This window comes from Priapulus caudatus, unplaced genomic scaffold (genome assembly GCF_000485595.1).
Source record: "Priapulus caudatus unplaced genomic scaffold, Priapulus_caudatus-5.0.1 Scaffold981, whole genome shotgun sequence".
Lineage (NCBI taxonomy): Eukaryota > Metazoa > Priapulida > Priapulimorpha > Priapulimorphida > Priapulidae > Priapulus > Priapulus caudatus.
The window spans coordinates 5,515-20,642 of NW_014578042.1; the positions used below are offsets into that span (position 1 = coordinate 5,515).

The following is a 15,128-nucleotide window of genomic DNA, read 5'->3' on the forward strand; positions in this document are numbered from 1 at the left end:
ATTTTTGTAGAAATGTCATGCGAGTCACGGTGGAATGATGATGGCTAATATATATGTATTATATTATATAATATATAATAAATATACCTAGGTATTATTAGTTACCTAGCCACCATTATTCACACCCACCCAAGTTCCACACAGTAAAGAAAAGCTATATGCGTGGGAGAAAAATACAGCTATGCAGCGTCTTTGGAAACCTAGCAAATATTGGAGGAACCTGGCGAGACTAACACTAACGGCCTTTTATTGCTAACACACTGCCCAGCTATGCCGCCAACCTTGAAGCCCATCCCGTATGTGGAACCATACCCCATAACACTCGCCTACGATTCTTGTTCAAATATGTCAATATGTAAGTACGTAGAAATAACTGTTTGCACACTGTTTTGCCACAAAGGCACTTCCTCAAACTTTGGTTTCACTATTGCAGCATTGAGCACTACAGCATTGAGAGAATATGAGCACTTGCTACGTGACTCATACACATGTGTGCGCACGCATGCACGCACGCACACACTGGTACACATGCATGCATTGTGGGGTGTGCTTTACACACTGAGACTGAGAGTCAGAGATATCATTTATTTAACACAATTAAATTAATTTAAAACAATGAATTTAATTGAAATAAATTAACATAGAAAAAGGTATCAATGATGATCAATATCAATAAATTTATGACATCTTATTATATTTTATTTTGTTTATTTTTATGTTATGAATCAATTGGTATCTGTGTGCTTTTTTGTGTTTCTCTATCTATCTTTATTTATTTATATACATGTACATTTATATTTATATTTATAATTACATAGAGTATATATGCAAGAAAGTTATCTATACTTAAGTGAGCTTTCAAGTGAAAATCTCTTCCTCAGACAGAAAGAAAATATACGTATATATATATGTATATATATCAGTATATTCATATATATATATGTATATATGTATATATATATTTGTCTTTATTAACTCCTGATATATATATATATATATTATATTTATATTTGATTATATATATATATATATCAGGATTTGTCATTATACGCTCCTGATATCTATATATATATATATGCTGAACAACTTACCTGCAGTGCTATTGTATTTAGGAAGGCTAGGAACAGACGCAGGGGGAACTTTGCCTTGTAGCTCTTGTGAGTCCATAGTCTGTGTGCCCCAACAGTAATACCGAGACCACCGAAAATGTGCAGGAGCCAAGCTGTAAACATGAAAATGACCTTTGCTAAACCATTTATTATCGCGAAAGGTGTGATAAGGCCAAATGAAGACCTGGGAATGCCAGTGGCTGTATAGTCGTGTACTGTGCATGTAAGGAATGCATGTACAGAGATATATAGCAGGGCCATAGAGGCTGAGCAAATTCCTAGGGGGGACAGCAAAATTTCATGACTCAACTGTGTAATGATGAGCGATCGATGGATGCAGCTTTTGATCGACGTCCAAGGGGTGGGTCTGAGACACGGCTTTCACGAAGAAGTGACCAAAAAATCACGTTAGGGTTATTTACGATTATTAGCTAAGCTTATTTTTTAATTTTGCTCCAAAATCTAGGGGGGCAGCTACGGCCCTGTATAGGCACCAGTGGCATTGTTCAAAACAGATATTACCAGAAATATCACAAAATGTTACTATCACAATGTTGATCCGATGTTGATGCAAAGTTCATATTACTCCTAAATTGTAGGTAAGAATACGTCAAATTCATAACAGTGACACAGAAATTGATCTAAACAGAAGGCTGCTACTTACAGCTGCCATTGCAGAGTTTATTTCTTTTCTTTATTATTTTCAGCGTTCGTAACTTCCATTCTAGATTGCTATTCAACGTCTATTACATTTCAAATCTAGTCACGACGACGGTGAAAACACGTGTATGATAAAATCGATCTGCTGCGCATTAGAAATTATTTGAGTATTTTCGTTTGCAGCTTCCATGTTGTTTCCATGACAACCGTCTGGTATTGTCACAAACAGCAATACATTCTATGGAATGTATACCGTAGACACATGTGTATGCTACAGTGACTGCTGAAAGCATGAATAGAACAGCATGACAATGCGGGTGTTACAAAAACAAAGACCTCGAAGACGAAGACACCCTCAACCAGGCCATTAGTACCACAACATCGAGGAAGAGTCTGCTAGTGCCCAGGGGCCTATTCGTGTTTCATCACAATATACTCTTTTCCATATTTCTTTATTGGATCAATATATTGATGTAAATAGTTGTTACAAGATGCCAATAAAGCCAGTATTATATTATTACTCTCGTATGTGTAGATCTGAAAGGCGGCTGATCAAAATGGGACAAAATTAATCAGTGTTCCCACAAGCATGATGAGTCTTCGGCTGACTGTTCTTCGTACTGTATTTTTGAGCGAATCCGTTGCGTTATCGATGAAATCTAGCGAGGTCTTCGTTTTCGTGATTTGACCCCCAAATTACGAAAACGAAGACCCTCATCAAACTGCCAAAATACCATATTTTATACGTCAGGGCACTAGCAGACGCTTCCTCGATGTTGTGGTACTAATGGCCTGGTTGAGAGGGTCTTCGTTTTCGAGGTCTTTGCATGGTCTTCGTTTTCGAAGTCTTCGTTTTCGTAACACCCTGAAAATGCATGAGCACAAACTTACAGCTATATGCAGACACACGCACGCAGGCATGCATGCAAGCACTCACACCCACGCACTCACCCAGCCAAGCACTCACGCAGCCAAGCACTCACACCCGCATGCACGCGCGCACGCACACGCACACGCACGCACGCACACATTATTACCAAAACACCATAAATGCACAACTCTGAAATCATTTGAGATTTTAGAAAGGTGTCGCCCCTTTGACAGACAGTGGTCTGCCTCTTTGCACTTCGCACTAGCACAGCTACTGGGACATTAGATACAATAATGTAACCCAAACACAGGCCAGGAACCCTATCCTGTGTTTGGGTTACATTATTGTATCTACTGGGACATGTGTCGGGAGAATACAGCATGAACTGCAGATACGTCTGCATTACTATGCCCATGCACTGCTATCACATCAGATCACATCATGAAGGGCTGCTGGTGGGCGTAGGTACGATAATCAGGGCCGTAGCCTGAGGGGGGCACGGGGGGCAGCTGCCCCCCTAGATTTTGGAGCAAAATAAAAATAATAAATTGTTCTACTAAAAGAGAATTGTGGTAATCAGAATGAAGGCTGTATATGCACTCAAAATTGCCTCAAATACCATCTCCTGCGATCTACAGTTTCACAATTTTCTGTCGGAGGACCCCCAGACCCCCCACCCAGGTTTCTCACCCCCTCCTTGAAATCCTGGATCCGCCACATCCTAGGAATTTGCTCAGCATACGGCCCTGACAATACATCATATCAGGAGTGAATAATAATAGATTCTATTATTATTCCCTCCTGATCACATCATGAATTATGTATTTTAGTAATTCGTTATCAGGAGTGAATAACAACGAATTTTGTTTTAATTTACTCCTGATTTTATACAAGTATTATCTCACGCTTGAATATATGTATGTTGTATGAGGAAACGTGCGTTAAAAACACGTGAGAAACGTGTTCTGCTCTTTTAGCAGAAACAATTTAGTCAACGAATATAGATTACTTTACTATACTGACTGGAAAATTCTAGAAAGCAAATCGTTATTTGTCAGCTGGGACCGATTGTAGAGTCACGTGCGGATACTGGAACGATCGATTCTATTGACAAAACTTTATAACTCTAATATAATTTCTTATCAAGCTGCTAGCATTCTTATTTGAATTTTACATTATAATGCTATGCTATACATGGGCGGATCCAGCTTTTTGAAAAAGGGAAGTAAGAAATAAAGGGCACTTTTTCCTGCTTAATATTTCTGGTGTTTTAAAAAGGTGCCAAAGGCAGCTTAAGCTGGGGACACACGAGCGTATTTTTTCGCCCGATCGCGGGAAATTTTAAAATCGCTCAAAAAATTCGCCTGTGTGCCCGTTCACGTCGACCATGATTTCGTACGGCCGCACGACGCCCGTACGAATCGCCCGTATCAAAAATGTTAGATATTTTCGGCCGATTATTTACGCCGGCAGAAGATCCGCTGGCAAATTCGCTCGTCTGCCCGTGTCCGGCGTATTTTGTCGAGCGATCGATTTTTTTAAACCAATCGGACGTGTTTGAACTTGTTGATATCATGTGATACATCATGTGATCATGTGATTCCGTCGAGTGGCATACGCGTACGCTCTCAAATTCGCTACATGTGCCTTCGTGATCGGGCATATAAATTCGCTGGCTATTTTAATCGTCGCGATCGGGCGAAAAAATACGCTCGTGTGGCACGTGTAAGGCACGTTGCCACTTAAGGGGGGGACCTCCCCCAAGAAATTTTTTTTAAATTGGTGCATTCTGAGAGCATCTGAGCAGTAATTTTGACGTCTAGAATGCAAAATGGAATTCCAAATTTTTATTATCTTTTATTATCAGAAAATTATCTTTTGTGTTTTCCCTTTTTTCCCTTTTTTGGGGGGTAAAAAAGAGGAGTCCGGACCCCCTGGACCCCCCTCTGGATCCGCCCATGCTATACTATAGCTATATATTATCAGGAGCGTATAATGACAAATTTGTCATTATACGCTACTGATATTATTATGCTATACAATTTCAACAATGCACTCATTGCCTGTAGTTCAAAACTGACGCAATAAAACGCTGAGAGCAAACAATCTGTATTAAATCGCAACTCCAAACGAACTTACTGCACATCATGATCTGCTAAAACATCTTATTGCAAATATCGGATCGTCGTATATTAGGTCGGTCTCTCCTCGGTGTTCTGATCAAACGGTGACTCATGCTTTCGGAATTTGCAAGGCTATATTACCAGGATTTTGCAGGCGATATTACCACATTCCTCGTTCTTCCACCGCCAAAGATTCAGTGAGACTGCTAGCATGATGTAAGCCAAGTGGCATGTCCTGCTATCCTACATAGCGACCCTCATACGGTTGCACTTGCAGTGACAATGTTATTTAACAAATATTATTATTATTAAAAATTAAAAATTAACATCCAGGGAACGTCTAGAGGTGCCCGCAGAATTTCCTTCCATGAACGTCATCACGCTTCTAGAACATACGTGAGACGTTGTGGAAACATTCCCGGAACGTTATTTGGCGAGCTGGGATATTGAAAAATTCCCGCTTATATAGGGAAAATGGGATGTTTACAAATGGGTGGCTACATTTGACAAACGTGACTGGCGCATTCCGTTACCTCTTTTATATATCGCACAGGAATCGTTTTGCTGTTGCTGTTGGCAACTTTGGATTTGCAGATAGGGAAAAGGATGTCAATACGTTCATTGATTCACGAGTGTCATTGATTTTTCCCTCTACAGCGCCACAGTTTCATGAAATCTTTCAGAAGCCGGCCAATAACTAGAACATAACACGGTATACATAGCACAATTTGTTTCATGAAATTATTGCGTTCAGTCAAGCCCCACCGTGTTCAAATCATGATGTAAGGAAATTACACAGAAACGTATAAATCACGTGAAACTGCACACTCCAATCACATCAATCAGCCTACCTGCTTCTTTACATTCTGTTCGTTTACACGACTATACGTTGTTCTTCTACGTCTATATATACTTCTTCTACACAACTAATGATACACTGTTATAATTTCCTAGTATTACTGATTACATTGTTTACATTACTGTTTAAAACCTGTTACTTTGTCAGATCCTGCACTAGATGAACAGTGCGAATAGGCGCGTTCACACTGCCGCGGGAATTAGCGGGAATCGCAAATCTCGTTTTTGCATCGCGCGCTTCGAAATACGAGATTTTTACAAGTCGCTGCAACGCAAAAATCTCACTGAAGCACGTATGCGATCAGATCGCGCTGCAGGATCCGCCACTTTTGAATTGCGACTTATTTGACATTAGCGGCGATTAAATTGCACCGCCGTGGCGTGTGTGTGAATCGCTCGCGCAAGAATCCCGGTATTTTCTAATCCCATCATTCCAAAGCGATCGTATCAACATCCGGCAATGGAGCATGCGCAGTTCGATTATCAGAATTACTCCAACCCGCTCGGGGCGATTGGGATATTCTCCGCCTGCTGGTGAACGAACGCCACAATAACTCGCGTATTTCCATCGCGATCAGCCAATCGCAGGTTTGTTCGTTGTGTGTGAGCACGCCTAAATGACTGCTATACTCACCATTTATACTGACCCATATCTCCGCATTATAGTTACTCTTTGATAAATTAATATCAAATGCGTAATTCTTTGATGCGAGAATAAATGTTTTCAGATCGAAGTCTGAAAACTAGGCGAGATGCGGCGCTAACGGACCCTAAAATGATAAGGCCATGTTATCTGGTTTTCGATTATCGCATGCGCGCCAGAGAAACAATAAAAGATTCCAGCTCAAATCTACTGTTAAACAAAAAATCTACAAAGCAAAATATTAGCACGTAGGTATGATTGTAGAGTTGTTATAACCAGTTATATTGACATTTTTCTGTTATTTTGGTCAAAGGTACGAGTGGGTAGTACGCAACCACAAGTTATCTTCTCGAATCTCGCATCTTGCTACCCCCAAAAAAACCTAATCAACCTAATTTGCATAATTTAAAAAAAATATCAAAACCCGTGTGGTATGTTTTGGGGCAAGTCCTTATTCATTCACATACCAAAAAATGAGCAAAATCCGTAGAACCTGAACTGACTTATGGCCATTTCCATATTTGCCAAAAAGTGGGCGTGGCTCGAAAGTAAGTCGACTGGCGTGCTCCAAAATAGGACGTTCGCATCTCTCCCATAGGAGTAACAACTGTATGCAATTTTAAACATGTGGGTCAAACGGGTTCTAAAGTTATCGTTGACTGTAGCCAAATGTTGACGGACGGACGGACGTACGACGAACAATGCCCCATGGCAATAGCTCATCTTGACGATGTAAGGTGAGCTAAAAATCTGTCAAATCCATCACTACTTCCTGGAAATTTAATTTCTACATTGAATTATACTCGTGGCTGCTAAATCACAAATTTTTAGTTTAGATTATTCTCTCAAGTTATCTTGGTAAACAGTACTAAACACAGTTATAACCCATGCAGCTAAAAATATCGCATGACGTACTGTCTTGATGAAAATGTTAAATTGAATAGAAACCTTCAAGGTAGGAATCAAATTCTATAATTACTCAAAATGTAAAAATATCTAGAGAAAACTCACTTAAATCATGGACGAGTAACACGTGACTGTCAATCTGTGTCAATTGACCGCTCATATGCACTGGCCCTGGGAGATGACAGGCAGCCGCACTATAGCCAATCACTTTCATGGGGATGGAACATTCCTAAACAGTCTGCTTAGGCAAATACGAAATGCCAGAAAGACCGCAATCCAGAGAGACATGATACAAGACATTGCGTGGCACAGCTTTGCTTGTTGATCCAGTGCTAGCGCGGACGCCGGATGAGACGCGCAGCTTCCGCGGCGATATCGCACAAGGGCGACCCGACCAACGGGAATGATTCCAAGTATTGAAGCGCTGTCGCGCAGTGGAGACGGTGCGCAGTCAAATTCGAGGTCCCCGGCGCACGTCTCCAAAGCGGGTCAGCGAAGACGGTCTGCTAGTTTTAGAAGACTGACAATGATCTATACATATGGACGATATTCTAGGAATTGGGAGAATATAAAACAGTAAGCAACAATCTCGCTCAGTCTCGCTCCAGGATTAGCTGAATCAGAAAGAATTAGAGATTTTAATATGAACAAGAACAAATACACATGGTAATAATTCACAAAACCAAAGAAGGATAGAGAGGAGATACTTTAATAGGCAACCAAGTAATCAAAAATGGCCGAACATTTCATCACCTAGGATTTAAGTCAATGATATTAGGAGTTAAATAACGATCATGATAAGAGTCCGAAACTGAAGAAATGTAGGTTATCGATGAGGGAAATTATTAATCATGCCAGAAGAGAAACTTCATGGAAGTCATAGCTATAGACGAGCAAGAGTGAAATTATACGCAATGCCAGTGGTTTACCCTTCCTTCTAACTAAACGTGAAACATGACTAACTTAAACTAAGGAGAATTAAAAAATGGTTGGAGGATTTCCAAAAAGGAGTGCCTGCGTAAAATAATATTCACGCAAGAACACGCTAGAAAAATCAAAAAGGCATTAAAACAAGCGATTGAAAACTCCAAGAAAGATAGCGGAGAAATCAGTAAAAAACTAACATAGATAGTTTCTATATGTAAATCGTCGTAATACATTAAAAAACGCATGATTTTCATTGAAATCCCGCATATTTACTTCATAAACATTTTCAAGAGATGGCGCTGTGGCATGGTAAACATTGGCCAGGGTGTTGTCTGCTTAATTGTCAATGAATGACGCAACTCGTTCACAGTTCCGACACGCGAGTGAAAATGCGGGCGGAAATTTTCCTCTTCGATGCGAAATGCATCGGACCAAGTATTTATTATTTTACCGAAAAGTAATAGGCTGGGGAACAACCCGGTAGGTACCAGAGAACTCGGTAACGCAGTCGGCCAGCACCAATTTCATGGGGGGCACATCAACACGAAGGAACGGCGGGGCTATTTCTGGATTAAGATGAGATGAGAAAGATGCAACAGAAGGGGTCCTCAGCCCCGCAGGGTGGCGGCTACCAAAACGGTCACCGCTTGGTGTGTATTTTCGAGTATTTGTGCGGGCGAAAGCTCGGCAAGCACGTTGCATCCGCTACCCCACCGTTTGGCGACGCATCGGGCGCCCAGGCCCGCATTTTCGTGCTAGCTACGAATGCTGATTGCATACTCGCCGCGTGAGAAGTTCCATAGAATAGAGAAGGTGGGCCGTGCGGTAAACTGTCGATTGGCAAGACGCACATAAGTGGTCACACATCCTCCAGAGGCGCGGCCTCGGCATCATGGCCATCCACGTCAGAGGAAAGACCGGCATACTCAGGAGAGGCGACTGCGCAAAGGAGGCGTTGCGTCCTAACCGCCGCCCCGCGCGAGCACGAGATCCGTTCGCAGCGCTGGAAGCCGTTCACCGGCGCCACAGGCGGCACCCCCCGCTAACCCGCGAGGAAGACCCGAGCTCGCTCGACTACCGCAACACGCGGTCATCGCCACCCCACGGAAGCGCCGCACCGCGCCCCGCTACGGCCGCCCGCGCAGCGCGCTCCATGATAGACAATCGTGCGCCAAAATTCGTGACCCGTAGTCAGGCCGGCGGCACGGCATTGCTAGCTCAGACAGCCAACATCTCAGAGATTGTTCGATGGGGGGCACGGTCATGCTCGAGATGTCACGGCGCGACGCGTGATGAGTGGTATCTCGTGGTGGAGGAGTTCAGTGCGTGTACCAGAGGCTGCGCCAATCTGAATCCAGGTAACGCCCTTTTGAAAGACAGCCCTGGGGAGACCAGAAGCACCGAGTAAGATTTTCTTGTAGACTTAGTGGGATCTATCCGGACGGGCGCTATATGTTGCTAGACTCCATCTGGGACGATTGCTACGGGCCAGGATACCGTGCGGTCATCACTGATGAGCGAACCGGCGCAGGACACCACGGGGAGCGAGACAAGCATGGTGGGTGGGGGGGGGCGAGTCAACCCCGAGGGGCGGTCGTTAGTAAAGGTACGTCCACTGCACCGGTCGCCTTGTCAGGCTTTGCAGTGAATCCCGTGTCGAAACCTGTATGTGAATCGCTCGTAGCATGGCTTCCCCCCGATCCGTATGTTTGCAAAGAGTCGTACATGTTAAGAACACACGGTAGGGCAGGTGGGCAGCGTTGCTACGCGGCCATAGCCATATTAGAGGCAGGGACAGTCAGATTTCAGCAAACAGTAGCAGAAGGACTACTAATGACTCCCCTAGGACACCATAGGAAGTCATTTTCACCGGCTGCCAAATGCACACCTTAAGAGGCATGATGGAGAGCTCGGCATAAAAAATCACACCCTTAAGAGGCATGAAATGGATTCACATGGCTTCAAAGGGATGAATGGAAAGCTGCCTTGAGAGCTCCATGCAGGTGCTCTTGGGGTGATGATGATTGGAATCAGTGACCAATCCTCAGTTAGAGTGAAATGCCAAAACGAATAATTGGGATGTATGTCAATCGCACTGATTATCATTCATCTTCACTTCATGTCATTCAATGGCTTCACTCATGTCTCACCACATTCTCTTTCATCGCAACAACCCAACCGTAGCAGCACAGATTAATAAAAAAAGTTGAATCGGATGTAAAATAAACTTGTTTTAATTTATCTGATCTTCATCTAGACGACTGCTATGCATCTACTGCATATTTTCAGCACGAAATATCATCACAAGTGACAGTCAACAAAACTAAACCGGGACTAGCAAATTATTGTACGATATGTAGCCCGCTCCAGCCTATGACTGGTTTTCACGTCGGCGATGAAACCACTTCTCGCCACGCTATAGTGGAAAAGCGAGCAGCCGTAACTTGTGGCTTAACCGTGTAGGTACCTGTATTTGGATGCTAGTTGTCTAGTTGGTATAAACCAGAGGTAGTAACCGCTGCCATAAAGCGTTCATTAGTTACATCACAAGAGCGCCAACAAATTGTTTGTGTGTTGCTAGCACCCTTTTTGTACGCTCCCTACATTGACAGGGACTATCTATGGAGGCGCTATTTCAAATAATGCACAATTTTTGTGAGCGATTCACCCACTTTTATGCTGAGGCGTACTGATGAACGTACCATGCAGAATTTCGGGTGCGCGTGGAGCGCGATCGCGCCCCTTAAAAAATGAACAGCCTGGTACGGCGCGTGGCCGGTTTCGAGTACGGAATAATCCCAGAATTTCCCCAGCAACAAAGCTGTCCTATGCTAGGCGTCGCGAAGCGCGGTGATTGGCATTGCCGTGGCGTGTCTCCAGCTGGCAAACGTTAAAAATTATCGTCTCTTGACGGATATAGGACGCGGCGCTGCATGTAGCCAAACTACTTTTCTGGTTCATCTTGCAGCAAATCTTCGAGCTTACGTGCATGGGTAGTCAAAACCCGTCGTGCTATGAACAGAACTCTCGTGGAAGCGATTGTCCCGGCCGTTTCCCCTTATCCAGTAAAGGGACTTCGAGATAAGTGTTCAGGATTAGTGCCGAGGTTATTTGTATATGGTGCGGGCTACGGCGGGTGGAAAAACACAACAACAACGCGGCGTTTTCGCGGCAGTCGGCGGCGATGACCGGCTTGCATGACGTCTAGTGTGCTACGTGTGAATAACATGCAAAAACTCGATCTACGCATGATCGACACCAGCAAGAAATACAGGCGGAGGAGGACTGGGTTCAACAAGTGAAGCTCGACTATCACATGAGAGATCGGGATCATTCTTTAAGTTAACGAGAGCAAAGGACAGACATTGTGTGCAGTACGAAGACTACAGGCTGGAAGAGAATCGCCACCTATTGAGCCACAAGAGGTAACTGTGGTCCAGCCGTCAGTAGTGGTTTATCAATCGGCTTTGTGTAATTCCTCGTATCGTACTCATCCGGCGTTGCACGCCCAAGTAACCGATGATTGGTTACAATCGGTTCTCGGGGTGTTTTGCAATGGGCCTGCGTGTGCGTAACGGTCGTGTGGCATGTACCAGGGGCAATTTGAAACGGGGGGGGGGAGTCCAGGGGGTCCGGACCCCCTTGCTCGCGGCAGGAAAACGCATTTGAGGGGGGTGGCTAATTTCAAAATTTTCTGGGGGCAGGGCCCCAGACTCCCCCCTTCGCGGTGCTCGCAAGTTTGGGGTTACGGTTAGACGCCCAGGGGCCCCACCCGGTGCCTGCTGAAAAATTCTTGCTAGACGCAGGCGCCCCTGTGTACACCGGTGTGTGGCACTGTATGTGCTTGTTTTAGCCCTGTTTACTAGTTGTTTTTTGCCACTCGTTTACTACTGTGTGTATAATACAGGGTGTATGTTAATAACAAGGATAAGTTTATAGTTCAAGTGTTCTGGTGTTGTTCGAGTGTGCAATATGTTGGTCGAACAATTTACTCTCAGACATTCTTGTTTTCAAGTTTACATTTCATTTCGATGAAATCCATTATGGATTTTGATAACGCAAAGGGCGGCTTGTGTCGAGCCACTGTTCACGCGATGATCGAGTATAACGCGATTGATCGTCGACATCATACCCCGGCAGCAGCTGTAGATCGGTGCCCACTCGAATCTACACTCACGCCCAAAACAACGTCCGGGTACTGCACGTGGTATCTGGAGAGATAACAGTGAATACGGTATGCTCGGTGAAGCAGTCCATCAGCACGACATTCCTGCCACCGGGAATCTCCACTTTGTAGTGTCGCTTCTCAGGACTATGGGCTAGAAGTGGCCGATACCCATTCGATGATCAGGATACGTCTGTTTCGTGAGGGGGAGCCATGTCCAGGATTCACAGGGCCTTAAGGTCGCGTCGATAACAATGTGCAAAAGAAGTCGTCGATACATAATTATGTTTAAGAGATTTAGATCAAAAAGATAGATTTAATGATAATAAGTGTAAAATATCTGATGAGCATTCATTTTCCCATGTCGATTAGCTGTCCAGGCCAAATTCACCTAGCTGACGAAAACAAATACAATAAAAAAATACACAAATTATGAAATAATATATATATTAGCAAGAATTTTTTTTAGGCATAATTTATTTTGGAAATTTTGTGTGTCGTTGTACATATAGTTTTTTGGTCAGTGTCTAGAGCACCCTAATGATACCGTCTCTACTACAGCTATATCTCACGCATCTGACAAAGCGCCCGCTCAAATATGCATCACCAAAAGTGGGCAAGTCCTTAATTTTAATCTGCTAATCTAGCCGATTGATCGAAACCTGCATAATTACATGCAAAGCAGGGGGCATACGTGGGAAGCGGGGGCCCGACAACCCATCATGGTTGTTACAGTATGCACGCAGCGTGAGGGAACTAGCAGCGTGACAGGTATATGGGAGCAAGTATACCAGCATTTGAACCGGAGCAAAAAAAGAGAGCGAAAGTTCCATACATCAGAGTGTTGTACAGTGTGAGGGATGGGGAACAGGGGACCTGGAGTATACGCATATAGTATACAGGTCTGGCCAAAAAACGATTCTGTGAGTGGTTAAATTTTTTCATTGGTGTGTTTGCGCATTTGTCGAGTCCTATGCAAAGCGAGCACTGTGGTGCTCGCCAGCGTAGGGGGTTCCGGGGGCATGCCTCCTCACCCCCCCCGCAAATTTTTTATGAAAAAATGGTGCAAATTTGGTGGCACATATAATGCACAGTTTATTGGAAGAAAACATTGATTTTTCGTAGCGAGGCGGTGTTTTGGACAAATTTCTGTGCTGGCGGCGTGAGAATTTGAGCGAGGCGGCGCACCTTCGCTCGTGTCGCAATGCGAGAGAAATACTGGCATCAGGGGTTAATAATGACATTTATTCATTATTTCGTCATTATTGACCCTGATATACATGGCGTAGGTGCTTGTCGCATTGAAAAGCTTGTAGCCTTGACATATACTAGTGACAGTAAGTGGCATAGCCCCAGCACAAACACTGCAGGGGCGTGGTAAGGGGGGGGGGGGTCCAGGGGGTCGGACCCCCCCTGCTCGGTGGCAGAAAACGCATCTGAGAGGGTCTAATTTCAAAAGTATTGTATGGGGGAGGGCCCCAGACCCCCCCTTCACGTGCTCGCAAGTTTGGGTTACTGTTAGATCCCCCCCCCCTGGTCCAATCCTGTACCGCCCTTGCAATGTGTCACCGCGCCGCGGTCCATTTAGGGAGCCTCGCCCAGCTGTATCTGAATAAATCTGCCACTGATTTCGCAACTGATAGAGGTTAACACTATATATAAACTGGGTATGTTTACATAATATAAGTAGTGCAGACAGGCTACACACCTATAATACATATATGCATTATATAATATATATATATTTATAGTATACTATATATATTCATATAATATATATATATATAATATTATCGATGATTACCTATGCTACACCCAGTGTTGAAATCTATATCAACAATCCATGCAGTAGTGACCAACCCAGATTGTAGTTTTACCATTGGCATACAGCACTGATTTGTTGTAGAAATAATGCAATGGGTGAACATGTCTTTAACTTAGAATGACAGCATCATGATCCGTAAGTGTATAACCAGTTGAGAACTGTCATCCTCACTTTCCTACATGGATCAGAGACACAGAATAAAGTATCTATGTACATATAGCTCCAAGAGACGGTCACATCCCACATAGCGCATTGTGCACGGTTCGTCCCTGCACTGAGTTAAGGATATTTCAAGCTATAGTTCAAGGCCAAGCTCTTTTTTTGTTTGCCCTATTTTTTGTCCCACGTGCACTTGGAAAGTTTTAATAATAAAATGATGGTAATTAAATAAACATGAAATGTACTTACTACAAAAATCTCAATGTTTATGTATTTTCTATCAACTAATAATTCCACGTAAATGTCGTTCAAATTCTCTTTTGCAACACGCAATCTCGCCACACGCATGCCAATGCGCACAAATAACAGAAATATAAAGTTCTCTAAAACTTCTCGCGAAATTAAGACAGTAAGGAATATTATTATTAATAACCTGGTAGTAAATACAATTCCTGTTTATCAGTGTTGTAGTCGAGTCCGCACCCCCTCGGATTGCCCGAGTCCGAGTCGAGTCGCACCGCCCGAGTCCGAGTCGATCCGAAGTCCGCGCCACCGCGAGTGCCGAGCTGCCCCACCACGCCAGTCCGGTCCGAGTCGCAGTTTTGATAAAAAGAAGGGGGCAACAGACCGGAACAAGGCCACTCACTTCTATCTGTGTGGTTTGTTCAAGAAATGGGGGGTGTTTCCTGTCCCCTGGATCTGTCACTTAATTTGTTTGCATAAAATCAGGAGTAGATAATAGGGAATTCCCTATTATCTACTCCTGATAAAATAGAAAGTACCATAAAACTTGCATAAGTCGACACTTCTGGGACCAGCATATTTGGTGTCACTAGGAAAATAACGACTTACGCGTAAGTCTCATTTTGTCGTTTTCATAGA

At 43.7% G+C, this 15,128-nt stretch overlaps 1 protein-coding gene across 1 annotated transcript in view; it reads right to left on the minus strand.

Annotated features, from left to right (window-relative positions):
* Window positions 1-1,091: 1,091 nt before the first annotated feature.
* LOC106814799 (delta(9)-fatty-acid desaturase fat-6-like) overlaps window positions 1,092-15,128 on the minus strand; it is a gene marked incomplete at its 3' end in the record, with an annotated part of 17,357 nt that continues 3,320 nt past the window's right edge. Inside the window, exon 2 of the mRNA XM_014819152.1 lies at window positions 1,092-1,222. Within this exon, the coding sequence (XP_014674638.1) occupies window positions 1,092-1,222 (131 nt within the window). The remainder of the gene's footprint in view (window positions 1,223-15,128) is intronic.